The sequence below is a fragment of the Paralichthys olivaceus genome, chromosome 20 (assembly GCF_024713975.1).
Source record: "Paralichthys olivaceus isolate ysfri-2021 chromosome 20, ASM2471397v2, whole genome shotgun sequence".
Lineage (NCBI taxonomy): Eukaryota > Metazoa > Chordata > Actinopteri > Pleuronectiformes > Paralichthyidae > Paralichthys > Paralichthys olivaceus.
Window position 1 is genome coordinate 16,799,930 of NC_091112.1, and position 12,404 is coordinate 16,812,333.

A 12,404-nucleotide genomic window follows, 5' to 3' on the forward strand; every position below is an offset into this window, starting at 1 on the left:
GAGCCGTACCAAACATGCTGCTGGGAATACATTTGTATGCAATGTTTCTTCTTTCATTTCTGCCTACATGCTGCCAAGACTACTTGTAGATAAAACAATGCACATAATGATGGGAGTGTTTACGCCTTCATAAAGAGGGAAAATACAATGGCAACTTCACTAGCTCGGAGATTGGATTCATCCTTAATTGCACACCATGCTCCCCAACAAACTGACAGGCAGTTCTTAAATCTCTAAATATGTGCACCGGTAACTGCCAACTGATGGGGTATGGGCTGATACTAGGATGGTGCGTGATGGGTGGCAGCTCTTTTTTGGCAGGAACATGAAATGAAACTCATGAACTTTACCAGAGTCTTGGCTTCAGGAACCTAGTTTTTTTTCTCAATGCCACACTATTCCTTTCTCAGGAGTTTCTCATGAATTACAACTTTTCAATGGCTCAGGGCTTGGACTGCCATAGTGTGAGTTACTGACTGAACCGCTGTTCTACACATTGTGTCATTTTCACACCTGAAAGTCAAGACCAAGGTTCATGTTACATTGTTTACCATTGATCCAGTATTGTTTTTGTTTCACATTGCAATGTGGGAGGCTCATCTCATGTCGCCTCTCCTACTGAAACTGCATTTACTGATACTTGGCAGGGTAGTAGTGTGGCCATGTCAATACAAACCTACAAGCCACCGTTTTCACACTGCAAACAAACCCAACCATGATTCATTTTGATCCACATCGAGGACACCTCTTCTGGTCTGAGAAAAGTTTGGTCCAATGTCCAAGGAACCTTTTCACTGCTATAATTTGGTTCGGACAAAACTGAAAAGTCTGGAAGACCAGACCAAACAAGGCAGGTGTGAAGATGCCCAATGGCTTGGTAAAAGTACATTGGACTTGTTTTTAAATGCATTTAAGACTGTAAAACATCTGTGCTTTAAGTAAAGTGTCGATTTGTATGGGGAATTCAGTCCCTCTCTAGTGCAGCAGTGGTAGGATGCTGCACCTGAGGAAAGTTTGTATTTGGTTGTTTCCTGTGTCAGAACTTTAGTGGGAGGGTTTGGACTGAATTCAGACAAATCCCTCTGACACGATTTTGCAAATGTTATTGTCTGAGGCAGACATTATGGTTACTGACGTTAAAACAAGTTCCACCTTCCCCGAAGATATTAAAAACACCTCCGATCTCTGTCATATGTTTAGATTGTTGAAGCACTCATTGATGCACACACATGCGCACAAAGACATTGCTTCACAGTGTCAGAGTGGCAAGTACTCCACCATACGTTTTCCCATCTGTCACTGAGAGAGAAGTTCCCTGCTGGCCAGAGGGCCTCCAGATGTAGCATCCAGATGTTCTGTTACTCTGATCAGACTGATGTCAACAGAAAAAATGTAAAAGATGCAACAGGGATGAAATCTGTTTCACCACTCAAAACTATTGGACATCATCACCTGTGACTGTTACAGGAGACACAGTACCAAGGACACTTACCTACAAATGTAAACTTTTACCGTCTCCATCTACTTTCTAACTGGCAATGATCCGTTCAAGCTGCTTCCTCTAATATAATCCTCCTGTACATGGAGCCACTGAAAGGATATGATGCTCCAACAGATGCCCAGCTTGCTGTTGATCTGGCAGCCCTGGGCGTGCTGCCGCTCCTCCTCCAGCTGTTTGGGGTTAGTGAAGCGAGCCGTCTCCTGGTCTGGCTGTGGCAGACTTTCAAAGTCAAACTTATCAACCTGGATGGCCATTCTGCAACAAAAGATGGGAACAGCACTTAGACACACACACACACACGTTTCTGCTTATGTAACTGCTCGCTGGCCAAAAGGAAATGCCACAGTATCCGCTTTGTGACACTGGGAATGACACTTGCATAACTGACATTTTAAACTTTATGGACAAGTTAAGTTAATGAAGGTTCAACTGACTGATTTTAAAGGGCTCACATGTATCTTCTAAAAAGTCAATGATTTATGTGCACATATTAAATTAAGGAGTATTGTAGTTGGCTATATACTGTTTGTTATTTCTCAGTAAATAGTCAAATTTCTTAATAAACATGGTCAAACATTCGGTTCACCTGAGTCCAAAGACAAACATTCAAAAGAGGGAAAGGCAGTAAATTATTCATTATCAACTACAATAAAGTTACTTCCAGTAGTTTGCTGCTCGATCTCTTTTAGAGGTTGAAGATCAAGACAAAGTTAAATTCATAACTAATAACAAACATTGTCATTGTAGTAGTTTTTAATACTGAAGAATCCAAACACATTGTATTTGAATCAATTTCAATAATCCAGACAGCAAATGTAAATATGTTTCTGTTTAGTTATAAAACCAAAAGGTAAATAAATAATATACAACACATTGGACCTGAATGGAATCAACCACATCTCAAGTAACACAACAACTGTGAACTATGAGTACGACGACTTATGTAGCCGATGATGCCAACACTAACGGGGGCAGTGTGGATCGTGGCGGCCAAATGTGTATTGTGATTACTACTAGATTCCTCAGAATTGTCATTGCTGCTTTCTTAATCTCTGTCAGACATTTTCTTTGGTATAAAAACTTAAAACATTGATTGATTTAATTCATGGTAAACACCTTCTTTTCTCATAAATGTTGTAAATATAATCATTTTATTGCTGCAGGAGAGGGGTTGCTCACATGCGACTATCTCTGAACTTTTTACATTTTATGCCTCGCTAAAGCTTTTTAGTATTTAGTTTTCCCTTCCTGCTGAAGGTTAAGGACAGAGTATGTTGTTCTTGTTAAGCCCTATGGCAAGGGCAAATTGTGTTTTGTGAATATGGGTTATACAAATAAAATTTGATCGATTGAACAACTTTTCAAACTTCTTTCCATTTTCTTTGTACTGTGCCATTTAATGCCCCTGAGTTTTTTAGTCACTAAGGAAGCTGTGAAGGGGAGGAATTTGGTTATTTAGCTTACTAACTAGCTACAGCATTGGTAAGCTTGTATGAGCTTTTTAGTTAACACATTTTATTAAGAAAATGTATTCATACCAATATCTGTTGTAGCAGTCTAAACACTATTGCTCCTGTATGGAGTCATTTATATTCAGAAAGAGGAGGGATAAATAAATGTTGGTGTTAGTAAAGGGTTAAATTCGTCAATTCTGTGATCCATTAAAGGTCAACAATGTCAGGACAGCTTAATGGTGGTCGATGAAAATAGTGCATGTTATCATGTTATATATTTACTTTACGAAATGAGAAAATTCACTGATTCTACTGGAATTAATTGATGTCGCTGCAAAATGTTGTCATTTTAAATGAAATGCATAAGAGGAACTGGGTTTAAACAAAAACAAGATGTTGAGTTTATACCACTATTTATTCCACAGCAACTAAACCCAATGGGATCCTAATTTAAAAAGAGCAAAATCATTTCAAAAGTCAATAAAACCTATTAGTGGCACTAATTTAGTTGCAGTCATTTCAGGTAAAACTCCTCTCATGTCCTATTCAAGAGAGTGTTGAATATTTAATACTGTAAATATGTTTAGGTGGACTTTATATTTGATAACAGACTTTCTGCATTGACAGTGGCAATAACCCTTGATAGATTACAGAGGCCTATTCTCATCACCATCTCTGGAATATTTCCGAGGAGAACCGTGCTCACATTTCTGCCTGATGACAAACAATGCAGGCTGATTTGTGTGGTTTGGCATGTGATAAATTATTTATCTAGTCTGAGCAAACACCCTTAGGCCCAAGCTCTCCCCTCTTTACTGAGGGTGTTTCTAAGTTATTTATTAACAAGAGCCAGAGTGTACGTAGCCCGAGGTTGCACCGAGTGCCACATCCAGGATTCACAGTGTAGGTGCAACAAACTGAGCTAAGGCCATTAAAATGACCCCAAAGCCCAACACTAATTACTATTGCAGCATTCAGGCCCTGCATTAAATGAAGGAAATATCAATCGAACGTACTATGTACTGTATACTGTATACATCTCTATAGAGTTATATGCAAGTTAAAGGCAGTAGGAGGTTTATGGTATGATATCCTGATGGAAAAGAGGAGAGTAACATAGGATGAGAAGGTCAACACTCGCTGCACCCAGGAACAAACCTGACAACCGCTGTACCACAATAAAATACCAAAACACTGTTATATACCAGCAAACATTAAAGTGGCATTGTGGCTTTTTTAATTTTTAATGAGCAGCAGGAAACACTGAACAAAACAATGACACATTACTATTTCTATGTATTAAAAAAGTGTTCCTTTTACAAATGTAAAGTCCTGTTATTCGGCACATGACAAAAATATCCTATCATTTCTTATTACAGCCCCAATTTAATCTCCATAAACTTTGGAAGGACATTCATGGTTCTTTGGCTGCTAGATGTCTGAGTATGTTCAGCAGCTAGTCATTAACATTTTCTATTCACTACCACCTGCTGAGGTATGTTTTCCCAGAATTTTTCACAAAAAACATCTGCGGCTAAAATGGCCCCATGGAAGACTGAGATAAAATGGTGGAGTTACAGGCCTAAAAATCAAAATAAGCAACGCTACTTTGAAATATGCTCCAGAGGTCACATTATTGTTGCTCTCCAAGGTGAGTTAACAAGCCCATTTATCAAACGTTGCTGCAAAATGTATGAACAATTGGTTTCTTGTAGTGAAGCTGTGCAGTTCTCTTCAGCTCAACAGAGCTTTGTAGTTTCTTTTAGGTCATTGTTTGCAAATTCTGCTCACACAGTAACCCCCATTTCATGCAGCAGCAGCAGAACCTGTTTCCAGCAGTCCATCAAACCTTAGACAGCCAAAGTTAGAATAAAATGAAACTATAAAATCCACAACTCAAGAGCTGGTGGAGACTGAGCGCTAAAAGGTGTTTTTTTAGGCCTAAAGTAGCATACAATCCTTCAACTTATCTGAAAACCTAAAGTCACAAAACTTGGAGATATGTTTTGTAATTGGACTGCACAGTGTGTTATAGGCACAACAGCAGAGCACTTCACAGGGGTCAGAGATATGTCTCCAGCCTCTTACTGATGTCATCACAGTGAGTGATAGGGCTTTGCCTCAAGTGTTTAACTGGCAGAAAGACACCATCAGCATTATCTTCTAGTAAGGGCACCAGAGAAAAAACTGTCCAACCTGCAGTCCTTTTTTTTTTCAACACCCTCAACGTTCTTATCATTCCCTAGAGAAATGACACAATGGGACTAAGAGGTGGGCAGCTAACTGCAAGTTACCTGGATCCCCATCTCCACAAGAGACCAGCTTACCATGAAAGGTTCTTATAAAAAGCAGGATCTTAGACTGGAACCATGCCGACCAGTGAAAATTATGTCATCATGAGCATATTCCAGTTTCGTGCAAGTGTTTATCTATTTTATTCTGTTTGATAGGCAAAACACAGTGGATCAATTTATTGATCAGCAGGCTCATCTCTGGGTTTCAGTTCCAAAGCTGCGATGGCTCCCTAAGGAGTCATTTCTACTGAGAGAGTCATAGAGGCAGCACAGTCAGATTGGCTGCAGTGGCTTTGTTGTGATTTTTAATTCAGCTCTAAAGCGATTGATTACCACATGAACAGAGATCATAATAACGTTGAACCAAACTAGCAAATCATAAATCATCTATTTACAATACCAAAAATCTCTGTCTGTGACTCGCATATCTGGAGAGCCATTTATCTATTATTTATCCATAACCATTATCTTCACACTCGGTATTGTATTTATAAACTTTGACTAAAAGGGGCGACCAGAGCTCTATAGCAGCAGCAGCTGGGATCAACATTACTGATGACAATGGGCACGTTCACGACCTCGAAACGACAATTGATTTGAAAAAAAACTGGCGAACAGCTCTTCGTGCAGCAGCGGTGAAGCGGCTTTATGGTTCTGCAGACTAAGTACCGCAGCTGGACTCTGCTGCAGGTCACTTTTACAGTTTCAGAAAGAAAACTGCCACCAGCATCATCACAGGCAAAACAAACAGCCCATTCCAAAAAGGAAGGGCTCTGCACTAGTCCTCATGTAATGAGTGTTTTGGTTCTAAATGTCTGATTGTATGATTTTGAATTTGAGTTGGATGTTTGTTTGGTCATTTTGCTGTTTTAAATCTCACAATAGCCAACACACAAGTTTAGTGATGATTTGCTACCTCACCTGTCTTACATGCAGTATTGCACATTGTTACAGGCATTACACTACTAGAAACAAAAATCTCTTGTGAGTCTTGATGAGTCCAGACACACACAAAGACACATCAAAGTGAGGTGGAGGAGAGAAGGCAATGTAATTATCATTTCACAGCCTTTACAACAAAGCAGTACACAAATTAAATAATAATTAAGACTTCAAGACAAAGACGAAAGCGGAGCTCCTGGTCTTGCCGCACCAGACTCAACTACATCTGCTTTTGAAGATTAGTGGCACAAGGCTTATGTCACCGTCTGAAGTCCCATCTTCAAATGGGCACTGCTTTTGATTCAGTCATCTTCAAAAGCACACATTAAACGCCAAGTCTAAAAATACCACGTTCCAACAATGCAAATGGCCTCTAAATGGGAAGGCGATGTCTGGCCAGGCCTGGGACTGGTTTTCTTTGGACAGGTAATTAGTGACAGCCAGATACCAAACACCCAGAGTGATACTTCAAATGGTAGGTAATATAAAAAAGGGAATGTCTTTCAGGAACTAAAACATTCAGCATTACAACAGTGAGGAGCATTCACGACATCATGTTAAACTGGCTGAATGCATCATTTTCTCAATTATAACTGCAATCATTTTGTGAAATTTGAGTTGTCAGTGTGTCTTTTTGAGCAGATGAATCCTAATCCCTTTTGCTTCTGTGCTAAACGTAACAACCAGACCAAAAAAGGAAAATAACAGATTTGCAAACAAAGAGGCTAACAAAGGCTACGGAGCACAACAGTAGCTGTACATGACTAACACTGAGCTAATTCTGTTCTCTTGTACTGGATTTGAAAATTATGTGACTTATGTTATATAAATATCACTACATGGCATGACTGTATATGGACAACACATCTCAAATTCTTCCCACTATCCATAAATTAAGCCAAAAAATCCAGGGATATTTGCCATCTTGTGACAATTACATTATGTGGAGCAAGAACGCAGAAGCAAAGGGAGACGGAGTGGCAGAATTGAGACTGCGATGATACACATGCTTAATGTATCACGTGTCCTTCAATCATGATGTTTCACCACAAATCACAGAATCAAATAAAAAATTGCAACTGAACTTAGCTGGAAAATGAACAGTTGAACATACATTAGTGTGATAAGAACTACCTAAAATGACAGAAACAATCATTGAGGAAAATGTGTTTGGTCTTATGACCTATAGTGCAGCCAACCACAAGGGGGCAAATTAGGGGCACTTTTTTGTACCATTGTAGTTGCCTGAGCAATGGAATTTTATGATGATGATGATGATTATTATTAATATATATATAATATATTACTTTGGTAATGACAGCTCCATCACTGTCATTTAAAAAATTCTGTTCATTTATTCTGTAAAGTTGATAAATGTTAAAATACCTATATATATATATATATATATATACTGTATATGTATAGTTTAATTTATAATTAGCTATATATGCAAATGTGAAAGCTGTTGAGAACAGCTAATCTAAGCCAATGTTTTTTTTCTTAGGTGATTTTCTACAAAGAAAAATCTAACGACTGTTAAAACCACTTTGTGATACAATGAAAACAAAAGAAGGATAATAGTGAAGGTGAGTAAGTCCACAGCTGCTATCACTGCAACAAAGACCACATCTAACCCTTAAGCACTAAAAGCTCTAAAAGAGCTTTTTACTAAGGCAGGAGAGCATTAACAGACCAAGCCCTGCCACTACCACTCCCCCATCTTCTTTTTCCATTAATTTGATTGTGGAGTCCTTCAAGGATTAGGCCATATCTGGAGACTAATCTAACCTATTACAAGGCTTTTAATAACAACCTGTATGTTGAGTTGGGGCCACCATGGAACGTCTCTAGGTCTAATTCCCAGTTCATTTTACCTCCCTGCCTCCCTCCAGCCCTTCACTGATAAGAGCCTGCTTGGCCTTTATTTCCCAGGATGAAAACGGAGGCATGGGGAGATGGGAGATTGGACAGATAGAAGGATGGATGCAACAATTTCACCCCAAATTTCTATCTGTTCAAAGGGGTATGGTGTGAATCAGCTTGCATCCAAATAAATCCACCCAAGACATGCATGGATGAGGGCAAGATCTGCAGAATAAGGGATGTAATCTGTGTTCATGCATACTGATAGAGAGCTCTATCTGCTTGTCAGCGTGTGACAGTTTGCAGGGGGTACTGGCCAAGAGGCAATTTTGTCAGATGCAAAAAACATTAGATTTTTGTTTTCTATCCAAAATGTATTTGGAATTTTGATGACTCATAATGAGTTTGACTCTCAATGAGGGTAGATGTAAAGTGGAGGTGTGTTAAAGAGGTGATTGGAGCCATAGACCTGTATGTAAAGAAGGATGACATGACAGCTCCCCAAAGGTGAAGACGAAGCATCCTCATCGCCACCTGGTGGCTGGCTGCAGTATAGGTCATAACTCTGGCCTCCTCCATGTTAATGGATAGGACATAGTTTCAAACTAAAATGTCAAAATACACGTGAAATATTTTAATCTCAAATTTGTCACTTATATACAGCTTATACTGACTCTTGAGTGGTCAAGCACAAGTATCAAAAGAACCACGCTACCGAGAATCCATCCCCCATCCCCATTACGCAGACTGTGGCTCAAAATGACACCATCAGTGCAAGATATCCAGGGTATTTCAGCTTCATCTGTGGATAGTGGGATGCAGTGGAGACACATTATTCATCTTTATATAGTCTATGATCGGAGCATGTTGAAAGCACATAGCTCTCATAGCTCTAACATCTCTTTTTCATAGAAGAATTTTGACTTGCATTATAGTTTTGAAGAATCACTGCTGCCTGGACTGCATTCACTGGCAGCAATTTTTTATTTCTTCAATCAAGAAAGTTTCTCTTCAATTGCTGCACTCATGATAGAAGGGTGGGCACAGGAAAGTGGAATCTGAGTCCTGTGTCCCATGTCAGGCAAGTTAAGAAAATATAGTAGATTTGGGTAAAGATATTCTCTGTCTCATTCCACAAACAAGCCAATAAACTTCCCTTAAACTTAACCAAGTGTTTGTGTCCACAGGAGCAGATAGTGCAGGGAATTAAAACTGTCTGTTTATTTAATAAGACAAAGCTGCTCACCACTGAACCAAACAAAAAAGATGGTTAAATATTGGCAGCAGTTTTAGCACTTATCTTATTTGAACAAAAACACAGGAGACAGGAGAAAAAAAACAAAAACTCATGTCAACTCAACTAAATGGTCACAAAACAAAGGAACGGATTGTATTTTGTTTTGTGCAGAGTGTTATGGTTAGGTATTTGGATGGTCTCTGGATGGTGACTGAACGCTCTTTCATTTTATGTAACAGACTAAATAACACATCTAAAAGCAAAGCAGAATGGTATCACTACATTTCACCGTGTCCACCCTCCTGCAGGAAGCTGTGGCAGCGAAGCCTCTTTCTAATGGCAGTCACAACACTGACTTAGGATGAGCCGGTCACACTGAAATGACCCCTCCCTAATTAAATGCTGTGTTGCATCAGAGCAGAAGTACATGATAATCACATTAAAGCATATGGAGGTCGCTTTTCATCCAACCACTGCCAGGCTGTGAATCATTTCAACTGCGAGGTCTATCAGCTCTGCCGTAGACACAAAATAACAGCCTGTTCAAACACCCCAGAGCTGTGAAGACACAAGAAATGTGACCTTGCAAAAATAGAACTATTTACACAAAATACTCAAATATATCTGACAATAATCATGCTTTATGCATATTTCTGTAACTGTTGCATTACAGCAACAAATATACTGCTGCTGAGTGTCTGAGGGAGATCTTCACCAGGTTTTACTGTGATCTGTAATGGTTATCTCTGGTGTGCGACTGTGAGCATGCTGCGAGCAATGTGTGCAGTTTGAATTATACCCTACACAGCCTGCTACACAACAACAAATTATTTGCAATCAATATTTTATCACAGCCTTTTCACATCTTTTTTTTAACAGCCGGCGTTTGTGCGATGTCACCAGGGAGAAGCTGAGAGCAGAGAACATAGCGAGGGTGTGTGTGCTAGTGTGTGTGTGTGCGCTTTTCGCAAGGAAGTTTATTTTTAGCTCACGTGCAAGAGCTTAAGGGCGGAGATCCATGGAGGCTCGTGCAGAGGCAAGCGAGAGCAACAGTCTATATTTAGACTGCGGCTGACTCTGTAACCCTTTGTTTGCAGCGGCTGCAGAGGCAGCAGCGCTCCTCCATCCCCGTCCCACTCAATATGATGTGCTGCAGCAAAAACCAACCCTTACAGTCAATTAGTACATGTGGATAGGTATAGGAGAATACTTTTGTTGAGATGCACGGGCTGTCATTATAACTGAGGCTTTGTAGATCGTTACCAGGAATGACAGAGGGAGCTATTTTTATCTCCGCTGCTGAAACCTAGAAGCTGTTTTTGGGGCATTTTGCCATTAATAGACAGCACAGCAGAGAGTCAGGGCATGGGGAGATAGAAGGGAATGACATGCAACTAAAGCCCCCAGCTGGGATTGAATCAGGGACAGTGCAGTTTGTAAATAATAACACACTACATTATTGTTAATGGAAGTGAATTAGACAATCAAGCAACAGGTCACTATTACATGAATCTCAAGAGTTACAGGTAATGTCAGATAAATCTGTGATATTCTTTTATACAAACCTATAGATTTTGTGGAGATTAAGCAGATTTGCAGACAACCAAAACATATAAAATTATGCGACAAGTGATGACAAAAAGGTCTGAGGCAGCTGGATGGATTGATTCTAGAAATACAGTGCTGTGTAAGTGCAAAAAGCCACCTTAACTAACCCACCTCTGGACGGCCAACAGGGAAAGCATTACTTCAAGAAAATGGAGCAGAGGGAAAAGGGAAAAAGAGAAATATGCTGAGGGAATAAAATAGAAAAAATGACTGGTGTGAAGCTGAATCCCTGGAGCAACGGCAGATGTACATCTCAGCAGTCACTTCTCATCTTTGTCAGAAGATTCTTTGCCGTATCCGTAGAGGATGCAAATATGATTTGATTAGAGATGATATTGTTCCGATAATATAAGCACGTAAACTATTTCCATGGAGTGAGGCTGCTTCAACTGGTTGTGTGTGTACAAAATGATCGTTTTCGCACTGGGCTGGGATTGTTGAAGATGGGATAACTGACTGCAGAGGCATTATGTGCTCTGTTGCCATAAAATGTAGCAGGAGAAGTGGAAAGGTGGTCACCATGGAAACAAGCTTTGTTTGAAAATCTTATGCAATGAGGCGTGTCTGCCCTTGTGAGCGCCAATCCGACAGAGCCAAACAGCTTGGCCAATGGAGAGGAGACATGGCTGGAACGCTGCGGCAAGAGCCAACTCCCCACCACTACTACAGGGGGTGTTAATGAGCTGGCTCTGCAATGATAATGGTGGCCGGCACTGGGAGTAAGTAAACGCCCAGAGGGGTTGATGCTGTGATGTGATGTAAACCCCTGAAAGGCTTGTTTAAATCTCCTGGGAGACACAGCTGTGGTGGTGATGCAGAGTTGGGGGCTGGGATGAAGAATGTCTGAGAGCATCCTGCTGCTGGCGAAGGAAAAGACACTAGATGACTTTCAAGAGCGCATCCATGACATTCAATGGCATCTCGAGTACGACAAATATTTAGCTTTCAAAGAGCTCGCTCGGCTTAAAAATCAGACCTTGAGTAACAGCAGTTCTAAAACAATGATATGCTTCTTTTTTTAAGCTTAAAATAGCAGCGTCACAATTAGTTTTATGGTCCACTGGCTAAGAATAGGGAGATTGGAGTAATTCATTCCTCCTTACAATGAACCTGGTTCTTGCCCTACGTAAATCTGATGAGCAGATACGACCTCCTACAAGTGTGTAACTGACTGATAGTATTATAGTATAATTGGATCTTCAATTGTCAGAATCAAGTCCAGCAAGTTCAAGAGTAATGGTTTAGTGTCTATCTCTGATATTCGGCAAGGAAACAAACAACAAATGGCTAATACAGACCGTGTAGTTGTGTTTCAGTTCAGTGAGTGGGAGTAGGGTTTGTTTTTTCTCCAGATGAAAAGTACTCAATCACTCAGACATGGAGCCCATAGTCAACACATGTGGCTGCAGAGGGCGCTGTTGCTGAGTAAACGGCAAATAGCATTGATTGAACTTATATAGCTTGTTAATTGAGGATTAAAGGGAAAGTTCACCAAAGTTAAATAC

At 40.1% G+C, this 12,404-nt stretch overlaps 1 protein-coding gene across 4 annotated transcripts in view; it reads right to left on the bottom strand.

Annotated features, from left to right (window-relative positions):
- The window catches only part of trappc9 (trafficking protein particle complex subunit 9), a 185,894-nt gene that overhangs the window by 66,061 nt on the left and 107,429 nt on the right, over window positions 1-12,404 (bottom strand). For all 4 annotated transcript variants that reach the window (XM_020090867.2, XM_020090866.2, XM_069516452.1 and 1 more), the window contains one exon: window positions 1,603-1,756. In XM_020090867.2, the coding sequence (XP_019946426.2) occupies window positions 1,603-1,756 (154 nt within the window). The remainder of the gene's footprint in view (window positions 1-1,602; window positions 1,757-12,404) is intronic.